Source organism: Passer montanus, unplaced genomic scaffold (genome assembly GCF_014805655.1).
Source record: "Passer montanus isolate IOZ18808 unplaced genomic scaffold, ASM1480565v1 scaffold87, whole genome shotgun sequence".
NCBI classification, from domain to species: domain Eukaryota; kingdom Metazoa; phylum Chordata; class Aves; order Passeriformes; family Passeridae; genus Passer; species Passer montanus.
The window spans coordinates 2260919-2282845 of record NW_024374034.1 but is presented as its reverse complement, the minus strand read 5'-3'; the positions used below and the strand labels follow the sequence as shown (position 1 = coordinate 2282845).

The following is a 21927-nucleotide window of genomic DNA, read 5'->3' as shown; positions in this document are numbered from 1 at the left end:
GAACACCCTTCCCCCCTCCACAGAACTACTCCAGGTCTCTCACTGTGGCAATGCCTGAAACTTCCAGCTGAGACCACTGTTCCTGGGACCAAAGCCTCTTTCTCTTTTATTTTTTATCGGTATTGAAATTGGTATTGGTACAATTAATATTCCTGCATTTTCAAACTCAACATGAACTCATGGCTCCTGCTGATCAAGAAAATTTGAAATCTTACAATTTTAAAAATTTACTTTTTCCTTCCCCATGCTCTACATGCACTAGTTCTCTTATTCTTAGCTTTTCTTCTCTGCTTCCCTCCCATGTGGGCCACCTCACCCATCCTCCAATCTTGCCTAAAATGTGAGCAGGTAAAGTCTGTTGCTTTCCTGCCTTAACTCATATTAGCAAATGCACTTATTTTTATGCTAATTATCTAAACAGTTACTCTAAAATTTGCTATATTTAGCAATTATTTAATGTTGCTGCTATAAATATTATTTCTCCAAAATGTGGAGTCGGTAGCATTTGAGTATTAGCTGAATTTAGAAACATATCATGTGGCTTGCAAAAGTCCTGCTAAACCAACTTGGCCATCTAAGACCATAAAAATTGTTATACTTTATCAGTTCCCAGCATTGTTTTGCTTTCTTTAAGCACTGCCTGTATGTACCTTGCAGACCATCTTTTATAACTACTGTGACATTAAAAGAAGACATGACTCTTTCTAGGGTAATTTTCATTCAGCCTCTAGCTGGCTTTTACCCAAAACCCTTGCACCACATCTTAGCTGTGGATTGTGTCATGGTACTTCAGGCAAGACAAAATGCCTGAGAAATATACAAGTTCTATTCCAATGCCAGTATGTGCTAACCATTTAAAAAAAATTGTTTGTTTCTATACAATAAATGTTAATTTATCTAAAACGCTTTTGTTGTCATGGAGATTTTTTTCTGCAACTACTCAATTCTTATGCAAATTTTTGTTCTCAATTAAAATAAAATTAGAAGATTTCTACAAGATAAAGTGAGACTAAAAACTAGCAGAAACAGTTTTAGCAGAGACTAAAAACTAGCAGAAAAGAAAATTACATCACTCTATTCAATAACAAAATGGTTTCCACAAGGGACATTTTCTCAATGAATGATTCACAGATCTATTGGTTCTTATCTGTATTGAGGTGATTGCAATTCCTAGTTGCTGTGATGTATTTGTTTAGTTAAAAAAATGTTTCCTGCATAAATATGTATGCATTTTTCATACCACAAAATTGAGGAATAATACATATTTTAAAAAGTAGCTCTGATTCAGAATCTCCCTTATCCTACAACCATGTTCATACTCCATAGCAGACTAGCAGTTACTCTCTCTAATGACTCAAACTGCTAGTCTGTCATCTGAAAAAAGATAATGGGAAATACTGACCTGGTTTTGGATCTGACTCCCCATGAAACAAACTAGAAGTTTTTCTACAGTAGTGTGTTTAGAAATGAAATTCAGCACTGCAGTCATTCAGGAAAACTGTTTTCCCTCCATTATTATTAAGCAAGACTCATTCTCTGATAAATGTGGCATGCAGGAGAATTTAGAGAAAGATTACATATTTCTTAGAGCTCATACTAGGATTTGTTTCCCCCTCTTTAACTTTCTACTTCCAACTCAGCATTACTATTGCACCAACAGAATTAGACAAGTTCACTTTCAGGAGCTTGATCTCATAAGATATTTTTAAAAATAATACTCTTTCCTTCTAGAAATTGTGTAGCCACAGTCCTCACGAACTTGCTGCAAGCTTCCCCTCTCAAAAGTTTCTGTGTAACAGGCTATGTGAGGCAATGCAGCAGGCAGGGCGTGAAGAGAGAAATCCCTGAAAGCTTACAAAAGAGGCGGTGGCCTGGGGAGGGGAAAAGTGCAGCACTGAAGGCACCAATGAAGCTGCTTGAAAACAAGTGCTGGGGCTTTAATTGGGTTTCTCTGACTAGTTAAGGGTCCCATGATATGAGGAAGACGTAGGAATGTGGAGGACTTTCAATAGACAGTAACTGAAACATAGAAAACATAATGGGGCACAAAAGATTGCAAGAGCAAAGAAAATAGAGTCTTTCACAACCCTCTGCTGCATGAGAGCTTTCTATAAAATTATTTGAAGAATAAAGTAATCATGTTCTCTCTACCTACTGGGGACAAGGCAATCAAATACCGGCTGAATTTACAGAAGAAATGTTTTTCCTAATATTGACACTGAATATAATTATCAGTGTGGAGAGTCACTGGAATTGCTCACACATAAAACTACAGAGGTATTTAAGAAACAAAAGCCAAAACCATGGATGCCCAAGGGTGGTGGAAAGATTCTACCTGAGTTCAGGTGATGCTCCCACTCCACCCACTCCACCCCTCCATGCCAAACCAGTGCAGCTGTAGCTGCCATGACATTTTAAACATGTTGCCCTGGAGTTCACTCTGGCACATCACCTACTTCCCAGCAAGAGTGAACAACTGACTATCAAATGCTGGAACTGGACACAGTTTGCATAACCCAGATTGTGCTTATATTCCTCTATGTCACAACTCCCAGGAACATTAACATTTTCATTATTCAGTTCAGGATTATTTCAGGTTCAGCTCTTCCAGACCTTCTTTTGTGGCCCTGGCACAGGTCTGTGACACATTCCTTACAACTGTGACTAAAGGTTAACATTGAACTGAGAAGTACATAACCTAAAACATATTTGCTTTCCAGGCTTTCATTAAAAATCTCCTTAATTATCATCTAGGAAAAGCATTTCTTCCTAAAATATTTTGACTTCACTTTACACTCTTGTCATAATGTCCATAGCAAAAAAGCAATTAAATCAAAATGTACAAAGCATACACATTTTAAGTGACTTTATAATTTCAGGAGAGGTGTTGAATCAATGCAAAGACACATCAATACACTTGGGTCAGTCAGGGAAGTTCTGTATGTACATACATATGTAAAATACAGTTATATAGTCTGTAGGTATGTATATGTCAACAGCTGTCAAAACCTCTCTGCATTTCAATCAAATAAGAAGTTGAAATTTGTTAATAATTAAGGAATTCAGCTAAGCCTCAATCAACTTTCTAATTAATTTAGCAGGTTAATTTAACTCACCTGGTTTGTCTGCCATACAGACTATGTATATCTATATTACAATGCTGAGGCTGTGGTAGAAAACTCTGAATACATCTGTCAGAAGAGCTATAATCTCAAGAATCTTCTGTATTAAAAATATCTTACAAAATAAAAAGCTTCACAAGCGCTGATATGTGCAATTTACAAAGGACTTTCCTGGTTTCCAGAGTAACAGAAAATTAGGCACTGACCACGAAAAAAAAAAAAAAAAGATGTAAAGGCATTGTTACAGCTCTGTATGTGAACAAAATACCAAATTACATTGGAAAGACAACAAATGAGCATTAATACACATCTTTATTCTGAAATTACTTGGTTTTATCATTAGTGAAGAAGAGAAATTAAATGAGTTACTAAGATATCAAAGAGCAGAGTTATCAGAGTTCTGTATCTTGACTCCAGCTTCAGAGAACAGGCATAGTTGGTGTAGTCAAGTACCAATTTCTTACTATTTTTGCCAGTCCTGAGTGAGGGATCTGTAACATGGTTCCATGAAGCAGGGAGTCTAAAGAACTTCTCCAACCCCTGTTCAGAAGACAGACAAACTGCCATGACATAATGAGATCAGAGCACTGAAGCAAACAGAAGATGCTATTCTGACACCACCTTATAAAAGACTCTCACTTTAGTGACTGATTAATTCCTTGAATATTTTTGACATCCCTTAGCAATTTTAATTTCCAAAAGCACAAACAAAAAGGTGTTCCTAAAGCCTGGGAAAGCTTTGCTATATTTTGTCCATAAGAAACAATCATTCCCACGCCTCTTAAAAAGGCAACTTATTTAGAATAATTAATATTTTTGTTAATGTATACTATATAATAGAAGAGAATATGTATTTGAACCTAGAGTTCACAGGAAATTACATGAAACTTGAAATGGAAGTGAGTCAAGAGACTGTCAGTTGCAAGTGCTATTTTTAGAGATGGTTTGGTGCACTTGATAATAATATGAAAGAAGAAACAGAAGAGCCTATGGTCAAGACACAAAAGTAAAAACAAGAATATATGGATTGACATTTGTATCAGAAGTGGAAAAAAACAAAATTATTCTTAGCAATCTACAGGTATTCTGATTAAAAAGAATAAGTTAGAGTTGATTTTTTTTGCTGAAATTCATATTTGAAAAAGGGATATATTGGTGATTCAGCTGGAAGATAATAGATATTAATAAAATCTGAATGCAAAAAAACCCAACTTGAACAAAAGGTAGCCCATAAAAGATAAGATATCAGATTGTGCTTTGGGGCTTACCATTACTGGAACTCAGAGCCTTATCAGAAGATTGTCCCTTGGGGCTCTGTCAAAACACTGCCAGTTTAAATGCACTTCAGCCATGCCTGTCTGTTTTATACATGCAGGAATGAAAGAGGAGGGCCAAGCAAATGCGAGAAATATCTCCCAGCACTAAGCTGGAGATGCAGCACCTATAAAGAACTTTAATAGCAGTTAATTTAGACCTGCTGTATTTTTCTCTCTATTCTGGTAAATTCCTCCACTGGTCTGCCACTCTCTTTGTCATTCTTTGCCATAAGCTCTTTGTCACTTCTCATTTGCTGGTTGGTAAAAATCATCACGTACAGGGGCAATAAATATTCTAATTTACACAAACATCTCCAGTTTTGCGTTAGTATTTGGAGTGGTATGTAGGGTATCACCCACAATGTGATTTATGAAGTCTGAGAAAGAGTTTTCTTTTTAAAAATACAGCCAAAATCAATCTGATTTGAACTGTATTAACTCAGGTGTCAAACTGATATATTACTTTGAATTTATCTGCCTTTAGGTAACACAATTGAAAAATTGTCATAATGACAGTTCATTTTAGCAATAATGTGGATGATTTGACAGTAATGTTAAATATGGTGAAAGAAAAGAATAATTTCATTATCCAGAACTTTTAGTTAGAATGGCACGAAACCAGCAGCACATCAACAATGCTAATAGGATTCTAGAAGACTAGTTGGATCTTGGATATTTATAAAATCATCTTCATGATAAGAGGGATGTTTACATGGAAGAACTTACTCTTTTGCAGCTCAAATACTATTCAGAAGAAGAATGGACATCTGGGGTGGGAGAAAACTGTAGCAATAAAACAGTTGATATAAAAAGTAGCAGCATTTTACAAGATTTAGCAGTAATAGCAATGAAGATGTTTGCAGCCAGGAGAGCAGCACTGCTTGTGTAACAGGCCCAACTATGTCATTTGCTGATTAGAAAGAGGGACAAGAGCAACTCCTCCAGAGTACAAAAGTTGCTTTGCTGTCTGTGTAGGGGTGGTGGTTTACAAATAAGGCACATAAGGTATTCCACACCCTGGAGGTGGTGCCAGGCCACACTGAGGTCCTGCTTGTCCACACAGGGTCCCACCTTGAGAACAACTATGTGGTGGATCTCAAGACCTGGTCACAGCTGTCCCTCTACATCTGACATAGCTCCTCTGCTCAGGAGGAGGCATTCCAGGTCATTATCTTTCTCCTGTGATGGGAATCATACAAGCACAGAAAAAGGCATGCACAAGGTCTCTCTGTCAGTCATAACATTTCCTTCATGCATAATAAAAAGATGTAAGGAAAAGATTACACATGAGAGGGGAATCTGCCCTAAGGCAGAAACCTAAATTTACCCTCCCTAACACTCAGAGGGCAGCCATTGTACAGAACAATGCAAGTGTTAATCCTTTAGCCCAGCTTAAAAAGGGGAAACAGCTAATATTTGAGTCGCTAGTGCAAAACATCTTGGCTGCATATTTCTGCTTAATTATTTTTAGTTTAAGGTTGAAGAGTGAAGTAATATTTCTAGCTTAAGAGATGAAAATAATTTAATACGGTTTTTTGTTTCATTGCTTGTTGGGTCTTTTTCCAAATCACAGAGGTCTGTATTGACAAAATTTCCAGTTCTGTTGTACATGGGCCAAAGGAGGATGCAGAGTTCAGATCTCCACAATATTGGTACTCATCTATAGCATCACAAGGGGGCTCTGCAATTCTACTGAGTGACTTTGCTTCTAGTCAGAATGCCACACAGTTGGTCCTAGCTGTCCAAATTTCTGGATCAAGCATCCAATCTTTTTGAAAAGATCAATTGGACAGTTAAAGTCCCATAATCACTACTGACTATAGATTACAGAATGTTGAAACTGTCAGTATATTAAACAAATGTTTCATCAAATAATGCAGTTCCCCATCCCGGATCCCATGAAATCTTTTCTCTTCTGTTCTCCTACCACACAGATGGTTGCTGCTCAGGAACCAACAGCTTCACTGGATTTTTTGTGTTTTGCATTTGCAAGATCTCATCAAAGACTCCTGTAGAGTATCCAGCCCCCCTGAAAATTACCTAATCTGAAATCCATGTGGGTATATAAAGGGCTACATGAAAGGTAAGGCACTTTGACCAGGGTTGTCTCCAGCTCAAGAATGGGACCCCACTGGTACTTTAATTTGCAGCATGTCTTTCCTCATTCATTTGGCTCTGTATTGAGAGAGTAATCACCCTTCTTCTGTTGAACTTAGGAGTCATGGGAGCAGTTGCTTTTCTTGCTGTTGTTTAGAAATAATTCATGTCAAGGCTGAAGGTATGACCATGGCATAAGAAAACAAGTACGCTTTTGTTTTTTCAAGTGGCAGATATTTTCAGACTGAGTATTTGATGTGTATTTTTGTAATATTCCTCTATGATACTAAACTTTCATTACAGAACAAGGAATATTAAATAACCTGTCCTTATGTGAGCTTGAAATCACTAACACCAGTAAGTTAATTCATTTACTCAAGCCAGTAAAAAATGTTTTCTTTATCATCTCTTGCTCTAAAAAACCCAAATCCCTACCAATAAAATACCATCCCAACACTATTAGAGAATCATCTCACTTTATACATATGCATTTACTCCAGAAGTATGTGCAGCCTTATGAGCAAAATCTTCAGAATTTCAGCTGTCCTGAAGAACTTTTGTAGAAAAACCAGATGTTTGATAAACACAGTGATACCAAAGAGAATTTCTTTCCTGTTAGTCTGCTTGCAAAATTTTTATTTGATATAACACTATCCTCCTGGCAGGTTGACTGCCATCTAATCTGTTTTATGATGACCTGTCAATGAGATTTTGCCAGTTTTTCCCATCTTTTGTCTGCTCTAACACACTCAATGCTGTGTGCATGCTGAGCACGTTTCTTCAACATTTACTGGCTAATTCCTCCATTTTCAATTATTTTTTTTCCCAAAAAGTGTCATGGTAATTACATTTCCAAAGGCACTTTTAGGATATTTGCTGCAGATATTTATTCATGTGAATGCTGGTAAAACAATTCAAATAATTACTAACACGTAGGGTTTTTACGTACAGAGAAGAAATTTGAACTCTAACCTCCTTGGGGAAGGAAGGTGATGGAAGAGGTATGCACAGGTAACTTACCTGTCAAATAATTCTCCACCAGTGACCAGTTCCAGAACAAGACTGATTTCTGTAGGGGTCTCAAATATCTCCTTCAGTTTTATCTGGTAAAAGAATACAGAAAGTATTTATTTTGCTTATTTGTCTCCTTGCAGAGCACTTCTGAAGGTCAACAGTAGAACACAGAACACAGCTGGGAGAGTTACCTTGTTCTCTCCCAGTTTTTTTTTGTTAGCTTTTTTTCTTTTTTTGTACTCTTTTGGTTATTCTTGTACCTCAGTAACCTCTGTGAAATACAGGTGTTTAAGAGGCCATCTGTCAGTCTCTCAGAGAAACCAAAAAGTAGAACCTTTTGGTCTTTAAGTCTCCCAGGACTGAAAACACCAACTTCTACTTTCATTTGCAGAACTTCTTTCGCAGAGTTTCTCACTCAGCTCTGTAAGAACATCATTGTTTTATCTTCAAATGGAAATATAACTCAACAGATGTTCATAAAAAAGCTGCTAGCATGCCCTCTAAGAGAACCCAGAGCTTTAATCCAGGTCTCTACAGACTGGTGAACCACAATAGTCATCTCTCACAAACAGAAAGTGTTTAAAAACAAGGAAACAAATGTGGAGTGGAATAACATGGCTAAACTTACAATGTTAGGATGCGAAAGGCGAAGGAGAACTCCAATTTCAGTGCGGACAATTTTCTTGTCTATCTGGTTAAAAGTGGGGAGGGAAAAAGGGAAACAATTATTTCCATGTTCAGCATAGAAACTTCTGGATGAATCACAGGATGCTATGTATGAATAGCACTTCCAGATCTCCCGGAAGAGTAAGGTAATGTGAGACACACGAGTCAAGCATACTGGAAAGAGAAATTTTCCATTAACACAAGGTGGATACTATAACAGAGAAATGTCCACACCCAGCAAAACTATTACAAATATACATGTAAGTCACAGAAGAAGTACATAAGAAGTACAATACAGGAAAAGGTGAGAAAATTCCTATTTTTACTCAAGTTCTGGCCTTGTCTATTTTTACTTATGTTTGTTGAGTTTATGCTAGCTTTCTTTTGACACACTCTCCAGCAGCTGTGCTGGGAAAGGTTTCTGCACGAAGGATGTGCTCATCAAAGTAGTGTAACTTGCTGCTTAGAACAAAAAAGTGGTGCAAAGGCCAAACACCTCCAGCCACAGACTATAAGGGTTAACCTCAGTTTGCTTTAACTGTCTCTGACAGAATGATCTATTAATTCAAATTATTGGTTAAACCTCTGAGAAGATTACCCCTTCCCTTTTCAAACTGTAGTCTTCAACAGTCACAACTTATGTTCTTTGGGGTCATCAGTCACTTCTCATGAGAAGTGTGGAGCTAGGGAGTATTTTGTTCAGGAAAGCAAACTGCAGCTTTCCTGAAACTAGAATGCTTAAGCAAGCAAGAGTGGAAAATGTTTGTAAGCAAATTATGAATGCTTTTATGTTTTCAAGGCAATTAATACACTTATGAGGAAACTACCTGATTTGCAAATATTCTTCCAAACCCTAGAGAAGTCCCACATTGATGTCTCAGGGGGTTCTGAAATTAATGAGTCAGCAAGTCACTGTGGTTCAAAATTGATGACATACATGATGTCAAGCAGAACACTTTGAGAGGGACTTGTGCTGCTTTTTTTTTGTTTGTTTGTTTTGTGGAGGCTTTTTATCAAAGTCAAGTTCTGGTTTTGGCTTTTTACATCAGATGGGAAAAGAATGGCAGTCATAATATATAAACCTTTAAGAGGGACATAAAATTACCTTCAAATTCTTAGTGAGGAAGATGCGTGAGGGTTTTTTATTACCTGAAAGAAGAGAGCTACTTCTCAGTAATTAATTTTTTCCAGCATCAACAAAATCCAAGTATCCATTACATTCAGAACTACTGGATAGGCAAAATTTGATTCTCCCCTTGTGTCAATCAGGGACAATTCCAGCTTAGTAATGCCATAGTGGTGTAAATGAGTAGAGAACTAGAGTCCTCAGGGCTTTCTTAAAACTTACTGACATTCAATCTCTTCTAGTGCCTCTGCCAGGAAGCAAAATGAAGCAAAAAAAACCCAACTTTGGACAAATTCAGTGCATGTAAGAAGGAAAAGAAATCAAGCATTGAAAAGGAATGAAATATTGCATTACCTGAACATCTAAGGTAACCCATATTGCCAATAACAAAATCTTCAAGCATAAACACTTGCTCTGGGATCAAACCCAGGACCCTTTAAACATGTGACGAATGCATGCTTTAAAAATGTTTTTGCTGTCTACTCCAAATGCAATTATCAAATTTCTTTTCCTGCTACATAAACACTGAGCAGCAGGTTTGAAGACAGGCTCCTCTGAACTTTTCCTAAAATGCTGCTAGCACCAGCCTGTGGTCTTGCTCAGTTTTAACATTTCCTTGGCATCACTTTGGGTTACTTCAGTGAGTGCAAACATGCAGCAAAGGCCTCCAAAGGTCACTGCTGGGCAACAAAGGGCTTTTTATGATTCACACACTGCGACCATTCCCACATGCTTTGCACCTCAGAAAAATTAATGTACAATTGTGCATGGACAGTGATATCCCCAGCAGAGCAGTTCAGACTGAAAAGTTTACCTTATCCAAAAGCACTGCTACAGACTGAGCAACTCACAGTTTGTTTCCTGCAGTTCTGAAAATGTTTGGGCACCAAGCATACCTGGGAGCAAGCATGGAAAAGGCTGCCCAAAATCTAAGGATCACTTCTTTTGGCACTGAGTGAGAAAGTACAAGTGAGAAAGTACAGAGGCCTCCTCTCACCTTGCCTCTCACCTAATTAAGTCAAAACATGGACTGAGATTTAGTTTTACGTGTTTGGTTTCATATATATTTACTCTCAAACTGTAGGTGAGTTCCTCTGTGATCAAGTTTGTGACCTGACACATAACAGTGGACTTTCACACTTTCTCAGATGATGGTATGAGGAAAAGGTACCTCAAAATTCAGGATGATAAGATGCAATGGCAAATATGCTGCAGAGAAACACTTAGGAGTGTTACATATTTATATGTAATGTCTATTGGGACAGATTTTACTACAGAAATGGGCATGTATAGGTGATATGAAGTGTTCCAGAGTAAAAACAGGGACATATTTAGTCATGACATTTCATTACAGACAGGCTGTTTTATCACTTTTATTTTCTTACCTTGTCCTATGCTAAGTACAGATAGAGTTATGTTAACACTTACCTTGTTCAGCTCCTACCAAAATAAAAGGTACCTACTTATATCACGGCCAAACCTGGATTATTTTTAGTTTGGGCAATGTCATGGTTTGACCCTGGCACAATGCCAGGGCCCCCATGAAAGGTATGTTTCCAAAATGGTTACTGTGAGATGTGACCTGGAATATCAGCAATTCAACTACTTGTTTGAATTTTCCTATCATCATCCTATCAAATAATTTCCTGACAGAAATTATTTGCTAGGACAAGAGTCAGGCATCTCACTCTAGTGTGTATGTTGCTATAGTAACAATGTTTAAACCTTGGATAATTTAATCAAAATATGTCATTACCACAAATGTTTGGGCAAATTAAGTATGTTGGGCTAGATCAAATACAGCAGTCTGATTTGTGTGTATGTAATAACTGATCAAAATGAGGTTGCAAAATTCTTTATTTTGTCTCCTCCTTTTTGGATGTAATTTAAATCGGCAGTTCAGTGCTTGAAAACTATCTGAGCTTTCCTTAAATTACCATTACTCACAGGAGCATCAGTGAGAGATGTGTCAGTATATTACAGTCAAGAATAATGGGATCAGCAGAACTAGTCTGTTTGTGAAGTGAAAAAACAATCAAATGCTAACTTTCAGAGGCTTCACAGTTCCACTAGTTGAGCAATTTTCCTTCTGTCCTTTATTCTTTGCTTTTAATCTATGATAAATGGACTAGAGTATGCTTTTGGTCAAGTATTTCATCAGTGCAACTTGATTTCCACTTAAATGATTACTTTAGTCTGTGTGGAAGACATTACTTCTGTAATACCAGGCTGTGTAAATGCCTGGTCAGGTGATTTTAACACTGCTGCAATTTTACTAAGCTTTATTTTCTGTATTTGCAACTTTAAATTGCAAGTAATAGTGACAGGCCTTCAGAGCAACAACCTGCTGTGGAACACCCATGTCAGTTAGAGAAATCATTTGGCAGTAAACCCAAAACAGTTATTTATCATCCCCTCACTGCTGACCCTGAGAGATTTCACTGTCCCTTGAAGATTTCACTGTCATAGGCCAAAAAATAAAACCCAAACAAAGTTGTTAGATGGCCTGTGATTATTTAAACCCACAACACTTATGTGTTTCCTCAGCTTACCTGTGGAATCACATGGAGTGCTGAAAGACAGCAAATCTGCAAGAACTGCTTGTAGGTGCTGTACAGCCACTGCCTGGTGCTGTGGCTTCCAGCACTCCTCAGTAAACTCTAGCAAGCAAACCAGGAGCTGTGACTGTAGCACAGAAAAGCACCTGCATACTGGCCTTAATCTAACTAGATAAAGAACTTGCCGCAGCAAAGATCTAAAAGCTTGAACTTGGGAGCAAGAGGCAATCTAGGAAAGCTGCTTCCTTAATTTATAACAAAGCATTTGCATTAAAAGTGTGATCGTTCCTGGATTATTCCTAGTATTTGTCCTTCCAGTTATTTCACTTCTGTAGAATTATGTATTTATGTCTTTTATAGATATGTGTCTACAATTACCCTGTCTTTGAAATTTCATACTGGTCATGCAGAAAAGGAGCACTAGATTTATATTCAGTGTACTTCTTATTTTTGAATTTCAGATTATTTTGACAAGAGATAGGAATGGAAAATTCCATAATGAAAGCTGAGATTCTTCCAGGTTCCCATGCTCCAAGATAGTGAGATGGAGTAATGGTAAAAACCACCGAGATGTAAAAGTGTTGTTTCTGTGTGGATTAAATGACACAAGATAAAATGAACCACCACTTTACATAGATTAATCCAGCTGCTTTGCAATATAGTACCATCCTAAAAACAGGCTGCCAATGGATGTTCTCTGTACCCTCAAACTTAGTAGAGAGCAAGAGGAAGAGCACATTCCTCATCCTGCAAGCTCAGTCTCTGCTGTTCTCCTTCCCCTGGGCACTGTGGAGGCAAAGGGGCACATTTGCCCAGGTGCGACCCCTGTGCAGTGAAAACACTGTGCCCAGGCAATGGTTGTGAAGAAATCAATGCAAAACATCTCTTGAGGAGCTTCACAGCACTGCCCACCTCAGGGAGTCTGTTCACACCAGCTCAGCACAGCTCCTTAATTAATATCCCACTTCTTGACTCACATGAACACCTCTAACATGAGCAATTAATTATTTATTGAACCATCAGGTCACAAGACTATGTGCTTCTCTGCACTTACAGGAATCACAGTGCAAGGCATTATTAGCTTGACACTACACTATTAAAAGTGCTTCCAAGTAACAAAGTTTTATTTGCTCATATAGTAACTGCTCTGAAGCCTAAATCTTTCTATATTTTATGGCATCAATTCCTAATTACCATTTACAATTTTGCCATTATTTTGCCCTCTCACAGTTAAGCTGAAATATTAAAACTTGTACAGACATGGGCTACAACAAGCAGAGTTGTCGTTCCTTGGTAGTCTAAGAGGTCTGCTCCCAATTGTCACAACTAAGCACAGGAGTGATGGGTTACCAAGACTCTCCAGAGAGATTTGAAGAAAAAAGAAATAGGCTTGAATTTAAATAAATTTTCACAAGAAAAATGTTCAAAGAAAATATTTTCTATGCAGTTTAAGGTCTTGCGTTTCAATTTCAGAATGTCCTGAATGACAGGAATTCTAGTTTCTACCCAGTTTATACGTAGACTATCTTCTTACAAAATTTTTCAGTCAAGACTTCAAGGCTAAAACATTTTAAAGAAGACTTCTGAATGTTTTTGCATCTTTATAAACATGGATTGTATTGAAATAATCTGATCTCATCTATATATCAATGCAAGATAGAGATGTCAGTCTTCAGCCTAAGTGATAAAGAATCATGGAGGTTACAAAAAGTGGTATGAGAGAAAGGTCCAGGATAAATGAAATTAGGGACTTATATGAGACTCAGTCCACTTCTCTGAACTACTCTGATTCAGTTATCAGCATGGCAGTGGACAGTAGGTAAAACAGAGTTTTAAAAAGCTGACCCTTCTGAATGACAGGATACATCATTGCTCCAACTAGGACATTTATTTAACAGCTGCTTCAGATGATTTGTTCATTGAATGACCTTTTTTGAATGAAAATAACAGTTTCTCAAATAAAGAATTCCTCCTATGTTTTAGTAGCTGTTGTTGGTGGGACACTGCTTGACCTTCTCAGCAAGGTCTGCAGTTCTCTCTTGTGTGGCAACAACTTTGAATTCCTAATGGACTAATATTATCTTAAAAACAAATCAGTTTGAAATAATATTTTTGTATTTTAATCTGGCCAGACTATTCCGGCTCCCTAAATGTAAATAATTTTGTATTATTAATGAAGAAAAAAACCAAAAAAACCCCACTATTCACTACTAGAGAATTATTTTCTGCACATATGTCCATGCTTCCAATTTGCAACTCTAGTCCTTCAAGTGATGCATATTCCTCAGACTGAACACACCTGCCTGGGAATAATGCTGGTTACATCAATGTGCCTTCATTTGTCCTGTCAGGTGATTAAATGTCTTGTAGCTGTTGCCTGCAAATACCTGGGTTTCTAGAAGCTGAAAGAGACTGATCTATCTTCATGAGATAGAACTGTCAATCTGTTAAGAGCAAATTGTTCCATTGAAGAAGTAGCACAACTGTTTCTGAAGAAAAGCACAGTACTTTTTCAGGGAAACCATCAGATGGATACAGAAAATTCATGTGGCTGTATAAACTTCCGTACAGTAAATCACACCCTGACATACCAGATTAACAGGTCCTGCATCTTAAAATACATGGTTTCAGTAGTAAAGGTGACCAGATGCAAGTAACATTCCTCAAAGACACAGGATCCACAGGGAATGGGTTCTGTTACTCACCCACATTAGCTTAGTGGCATCACCACGGGGTGAATGGATGGATTCAGAGGCACTTGCACAACACTGGTCATTTGCAACATTATATTTTATGTTGTATATTTATTTATGTTTATATTTATTTATGAGAGTAAAAAACAAGTTATATGTTCAGTAGAATAAGCCTCATTATAGTCTATGGTCTAACTATATGACTAATTTGGTTGTTATTTCTTTTACTCTCTCATTAATACATAGATTTCTGCAAATATGTTAGATAATTGTTGAGCAGTTTATGCAAACAAATGGAAGCCTACTAGATATTCATTAATTGCTCACTTCAGCGATTCACTATTTATAGTGTGTTACTGCCATTGTTACTGTTCCCAAAGCTGGGTGGGGGAGGACACTTTTAAGATCCAAGAACAATGTGTAAATCAAAGGTAAGCACTTCTTTTGTTTTTGTCAAAATAGATGCATTTATGGTCTATTTATAAATTTGTACTTGCTGTCTTCTTGTATATTCTTGCTTTTAACCTATAACTGTTACAAATCCAAAAATTTCCTCTCTTCTCAGTGAAAATTTATTAATCCAGCTTTTATCCTGGGTAATGCATCCAGTATTAAACATCTTGGTTTCACATTCACATCATCCCTCTGAATAAACAAAGTGCAACATAAAAATTAGAAATAGAGAGCTAATTGGTGATAGGTTGCTCCCTATCACTGATGTTTTATCTTAAAATCACTCCAGATTCTCAGGAGTCCTCACCTGCATAATAAAGATCTGGAACAAATTGTATCTGCTTATACCATTAACCAAGTCCAATGCTTACTGCTAGTTAAGAAATTTCACATTAATAATAAGCTGGTCCTTATTACTCTTATTATCCATCTTTTTCTGAATTCAACTTGTAAGTTCACTGCCACCCAATAAAGGTCTGGTGTATCAAGGCTGCTATTAATATTATGATCTCAATCACAGATATCAAATAATTCCATGTAATCACTGAAGCAGTTTTGTCTGGGCTGCAATTAATTTTCTTCACAGTAACCTGTAATGGCCTACATGCTGTACCATTCCATTTATGAGCACTTACACAGATGACAGGTAGGGAAGGCTTAGCTAGTGGCACTGAAGCTCAAATGAGGTTGGTTTATATTCAAATTATTTCAGGTGGGATAAAAGCATGACAATGCCAGGTGCACTTAAGTCATGCACATTTCCTCTTCTGAACCATCCTGGATCTCCCAGCCTGATGCTCAAATGACCCCTGTACTAGAAGGCTTGCAATGTCTGGATTCCAATCCATTTTTCAGGCAGGTCAGCCCCAAACACTGATAACAAGGAGTCCTGAAGCAATTTTGGTGTTGCTTGATAGTATCCATAACTTGTAATTCTACGCTTGCACACATATTTATGAGTTATACACCTTGTAATCTGAATAACCAAATAAAACTGTGGAAGCTTAAAGGAAAATAGGGAAGAAATCACACGTCAAAGGTTTTCAGGGACTGAAAATTAGAAGTATTTTATATAATTGGAAGATGATACAGAAAAGCATGTAGAAATGGTGAGATGGTTAAGAAAGAAAGTCAGACATGAAAGCAAGCCTTTGTAACTAATTTAGGGAGCTTGCTTCTCAGATTAGAAAATGTGAGCTGAGATTCTCTTGCTAGCACTACGTGTCAACAAATAACACCATAATTTACAGGACTGCTTTTGTTCCTGCATCTCCCCAGTCCCAATGGAGGATGTCTCAGCTACATTAATGGCAGAATGTTACCTTGCCTCCTCTGCCAAGAACTATGAGTTGTGCTGGGGAAAAAGGACAAGTGACTGAGCAGGCTGAGAGCAGAAGGAATATGCAGAATAGGCAGTGACTTCCCTCCCCAACAGGTCACCTCAAGCCATGAATTCAGGGCACAAAGAGCCACAGGGTGCCTTTCATATCTGATTCTGTGCTCCCTGATGCTTCATACAATTTAAGAGTAAATGGAGGAGATCCTGAAAGGGGACAATTTTAAGCTATGTAAACCTGAACCAGAACAGGTGAATATTTGAATTTCAGAATTTATGTCCAGTGAAATCACATGTACATTTGACAAATCACACAATACCTGACCTAAAACCTACCTCTGGTGCCTGTGTGATTTGAGTGCAAGTTTGATATATATATATCTATAAAAAAAAAAAAAGGCAACAAACCCCACCCAAAACAAAAAAAAAACCAAACCCCACCCCCAAAAAAAAAAAACCACAAAAACAACAAAAAACACACAAAAAAAAACCCAACCAACCAAAAAAACCCCCAACCAACAAAAAAAAAACCAAACCCCACCCCCAAAAAAAAAAAACCACAAAAACAACAAAAAACACACAAAAAAAAACCCAACCAACCAAAAAAACCCCCAACCAACAAAAAAAAAAACCAACCAAAAAAACCCCCAAAAAACAAAACAAAACAAAACCAAACACCAACCTCGAAAGAAAAAAAAAAAAAAAAACAACAAAAAACAAACCAGAAAACCAAAACTGGAATCCCTCAGGACCCCATAGGTGTGGAGATGAGAGGCCAAATTTTACCTGTGAACTAAAGGATGCGGGGGGTAGTTGTTGATGTGCTATGAACTGTGGTACCAACTGCCTGGATACAAATACTTTACAGCTCTATCTCCCGTAGTCCTCATCCATAAAACATGGAAATGCTAATGTATGTTCTCATTGTGGTGGTGCAGCTGTAATAAAGTAATCGCCCAAAAAGAATAACTGAAATTAGGTATAATGGTGAAGTGAATAATTTTTCTGGACTTCTGATTAACAGATTGATGGCTTCTTATTTCTGGGAATTAGGGTTTTCATCTTGAGGAATTATGACTTTTCCCATAAACTCTTGAAAGCCATATCATGGAGTTATTTTGATTTGTATTTTCTTATATTTTTACATTTAAATCCTGTATCTACTGTGTTTACTACTCAGTCCAGAAACCTACAATTATTATCATGCTATTTCTTGCTGAAGTGCTGTTCTTTTATCACTTTACAAAGACGTGAAACCTATATGAGTGTTATGTATCTTGCAGACAAAAATCTAAATTTCTGCAGGTTGATATTTGTGAGAGTGCTGCTTAGAAGTCCTCACATGTTAACACATCAAGTAATAGTTGCAATTCTAACAAAAATTTGAAATCAGGATTGTCTCCAAGAAATTGTAACAGAAAAAGACTTGGATCTCACAGGACTGAAGTACAAAATAATCATCTTATTAATGTTATTTCTTGTTACTTATGGAAATGCTTTCAGCTCTTTTCAACTGTATCTACTGAAGACATAGGTGGAGTTTGAAACATCTGCTTGTTAAATATATGCAAAATGTAATGGAATAGCTTTTTGGAAATGAGCAGTAGTATTTGAAGATTGCATAAAATGAAGGGAGAAGATTAACAAAGTAAGTGGGATGGGGTTTTCACATTTGTTTGAAAACAAGTTATTAGGTTTTATTTATTTATTCAGAGTTTGTATTTAGCTGATGTATTATTTGTTGGAGGGGGATGGGTCTTTTGGGATTGTTTTGTTTGGGGCTTTATCTTAAGAAAGCCCTTTTTCAGTGACCTGATTAGAGATCAAGTTTGGTTTAACAAAAACTTGTCACAAGCCTCACTCACACACACCAGTGCTGCAGCTGTCAACTGTCACAACATTTGGCTTAGAAATTTGTATTGAACCTTACTTCTCATCTTGAGAGATCCTCTGGTCATGTGATGTATCTCAAGGAAATCAGAATAAAGTGCTGCATTCCTGATTTCTCAAAGAAGCTTCTGTATTAGAGCCCTCAGATTGTGCTGCTTATACAGCTTCTGTGTTAACTTCCATCTTGCTTTTTCATTCCTCCCTACATATGGTTGGTCTTTCTTTTAAAAGACATAAATAAATGAAGACCACCTCAGCTAAAAGCATATATTTTATCTGGAAATAAGCCAGTTTGTCAAGTCAGAAGATGCTGATTACAGAATCCTTGGTAAAATAAATCCTCTCTTCTACAGATCTCAATTAGATTTGCTACTCTGAGAGGCTACAGAGAACCCAGCTTCAGAATAATAAGCACAGGATGACACATTTTAAGTCATAAAATGTTCATGATTTATTTCAACATCTGAACTGCTAGCACTGGAGAAAGGACTATAATTTCTTATCTTCTGCCCTCTTCATATTTTAGTGCATAGAGTTTTCCCTTAATTCATTACTCTATCACTTAGAATCTCTCCGCCCGAAAAGAATAGCTGTCACACCTGTGATGATAGAACCACACAATAAAATCTAAAAACAACAACTTCCTAAAATGCAGAGGAGGAATACTTTCAGAGATACAGAGCACAAGCTTCACAGACTCACCACTTGTTCAGAAACCTGGCCTCCTCTGCTCCATCAAGGCACATCTCCAGATTTCTTTAACAGTCTTCAAATATTGAAAGGTTTCCGAAGAGGAGGGGTATAGTTTCAGGATAGCTTAATATTTACTTCTGCACCACTGTTCAGAAATGCCATCCCTTTGTAGGGTTGTGTGGCATTAAACACAACCTCACAGAGTAAGAGTTTCTAGCCCAGTCCCCATCTTAGCTCCATATTTATGTGCATCCCAGGCACAGAGGTTCCCCAGGCTTGGGTAAAGTCATGGAGAAGACAAATTACTGCAACAGAACAGGAGCAAAATGTGCATGGATAGGTTGGTAAAAGAATACCTGTGGCTGAGATAATTTCTCAAAGAGTTCCTATCAAGCAATTAAAAGCCAAACATGTGCCATTTTTTGGGGTTTGGGGTTTTTGACTGAATTCATCACTTAAAGGATATTATCACTCAGAAGTACTTCTTCAACAGTGCAATGTATAGTGTAGGTTGAGGTTCCCTGAACAGCGTAACAATGAGTTGAGCTTTATATTTTTATCTTTTTTATTAGATGATCTTTGCATTTCTGAAAAATAAGCTGTGAAGACCAGAAATGACTGTTTCTCAGTACCTATAAATTAGGTAAGGAAGAATGAAATATAATGCATATTATCAATTCTTAAAATCTTAACCCAGGTTCTGACTTACTCAGGAATACATAGCAATTCAAACTAAATGGTCACAGAAAAAGATGTTATTCTGTATTAAGAGATTTTTAACACAATACCTGCACTACACAATAAAATAGAATACTACGTACTGCAGATTTTAAATAAGTTTATATACATAGGGCAGGCTTTTACAATAGTAGAAGGGGATTTTTTTCCTTTCCTCAAAATTTTCCTGACAACACTTTTTGTTGTTGTTGTTGTTGTTTGTTTGGTTCTTTGCAAGGACTAAAATACCTAGCAAATTTATTTTTCAGTTAAATTTACACCTTCATTGACAGGTGCCTGATTTCACAGCTTCTAGGGCAAAAGTCTATTGCTAACTTATCTTCTGCCCAAAGAAGTTCACAAAGTGAACTTCTTTGTCCTACTTTACACACTATGCATTTGATGTACTTCTACTCAAAACTCATGTCTTTTGGATTGTAGTGAATCAGAAAATGGAAGCCAGACTCCCCTTACATGAGGGAAAGCTGAAAATAAGGAGTGGAAAACTCCAAGATTTACTGCCTTATTTCTTTATTCAAAGTAATTTTGACTCAATTTTTTTTTTGTCTCCCTGTAAAAACATGAGTATGAACTGCCTATGTATATCCATATGAGATGACGTGGATGAAGAAAAATGAGAAAGCCAGGAAAACTAACAGGTAGTATTGCAGGTGGAGTGGTAATTAAGAGGTAGTTAGGAAATTACTGTTTCCCTTTAATTCCCGAGCAGTGACCTGTGTGGTGCACATGTGTATGTGTGTGCATGTGAAGAAATAACTGAAGACAATGTGTGAGTTAGTTGACAAAAACAGTCCTTTTTGCTGTGTACTGATGTACAGGGGTGCGCAGTTGACTGTTTTCATGTAGGATTACGTGTGACACAATTCTTTCTCTTTTTTTGAAAAATTTGAAAAAAATCAGAATATTACACATGAATACAATGTGAGGAAAAAAATGACCTTAAATGGGCATATGAATGTGAATATATACCACACATCTTTAACCTGAAGAAAAAAGGATACTGCCTTAGCATGTCATACAAATTGGTGTATTATGTCAGGCTCTTGTTTTTTTGTCTGCTGAACATTATCAGTCATAACTATCTGTCCACTATGAGTACTGACAGTTACTGCATCAATAGAGGTGGATAGATCAAAATAGATATAAATAAAAATATAGATAGATAGATAGATAGCTATATAAATACAGATACATACACATAGATGTGTGTGTATATATATATATAGAGAGAGAGAGAGAGAGAGATACATTCATACAGTCTATAGAGAAACAGGCATATGGAGGCAGGAGACACTTAAAATATAAATCACATAGGACCACATGGCAATAAATAGAAGGTTTAATTTTACACCTACAAACATACATCATTTTCTCCTGAAGTTAATATAGGAACAATTTACTAATTCTGGTTATGCCAATGTGATAAACAAATGTCCACCCATTCCTCCCCTGTCCCTTCCACCCTGATGCTTTTCTTCCTAATCAGTGGGGAAGGCTCAACCAAAAGCAGTGTTCCTTCAAGAGACAAACCAAACATTTGCAAGAGCCTCTTGATAACCACTTAATGCCACCAATTCACTGCAAAAGAAAATTAAAAACCCAGACAACTATATTCTGTGCGGAGCTGGGAATACATAGAGTTTTAAATACCTATCATACTAATATATAATCTTCTAGGGTGCATATATAGGTGTTTGTATATGTGTGTCTATAAAACAAACATGCTTGGATATATATATATATCACAGAATCTCTTGGGCTGAAAAGACTTCCAGGATCATCAAATCATGTCTGTGACCAATCATGTCTTTCACCAAACACCACTTTGTCAAAGAGACAGAAGCACTGAGTGCCACATTGTCATTTCTTGAATACACCTCCAGGGCTGGTGCTTCCACCATATGGGCAGCCCATTCCAATGTCTAACCACCCTTCTGTGAAGAAAGTCCTCCTGATGTCCAGCTGGAAGCTCTCTAGCTGCAGTTTGAGGCCATTTACTTTCATCCTGTCCCTTGTTACCTGGGACAAGAGGATGACCCTCATTCCACTACAACCTTCATTCAGTTTTAGAGAGCAAGGTCATCTAAGCCTCTTTTTCTCCAGGCTAAACATGCCCAGATTCCTCACCTGCTCCTCACAGGAATTAATCTCCTTCGCCATCTCTGTTCCCTTCTCTGGCACTTCAATATCTCTCTTGCAGTGAGAGATCCAGAACTGGACAGAGG

The 21927-nt window shown here is 37.2% G+C and overlaps 1 protein-coding gene across 4 annotated transcripts in view; it reads right to left on the bottom strand.

The window, feature by feature from the left end:
• Positions 1-21927, bottom strand: part of CAMK4 (calcium/calmodulin dependent protein kinase IV) — a 136270-nt gene that overhangs the window by 50374 nt on the left and 63969 nt on the right. For 3 of the 4 annotated variants that reach the window (XM_039733408.1, XM_039733409.1, XM_039733411.1), the window contains exons 3-4: positions 8178-8240; positions 7556-7638 (exon numbers count right to left, since the gene is read on the bottom strand). In XM_039733408.1, coding sequence (XP_039589342.1) covers positions 7556-7638; positions 8178-8240 — 146 coding nt within the window. The remainder of the gene's footprint in view (positions 1-7555; positions 7639-8177; positions 8241-21927) is intronic. The other variant, XM_039733412.1, reaches the window with a different exon arrangement.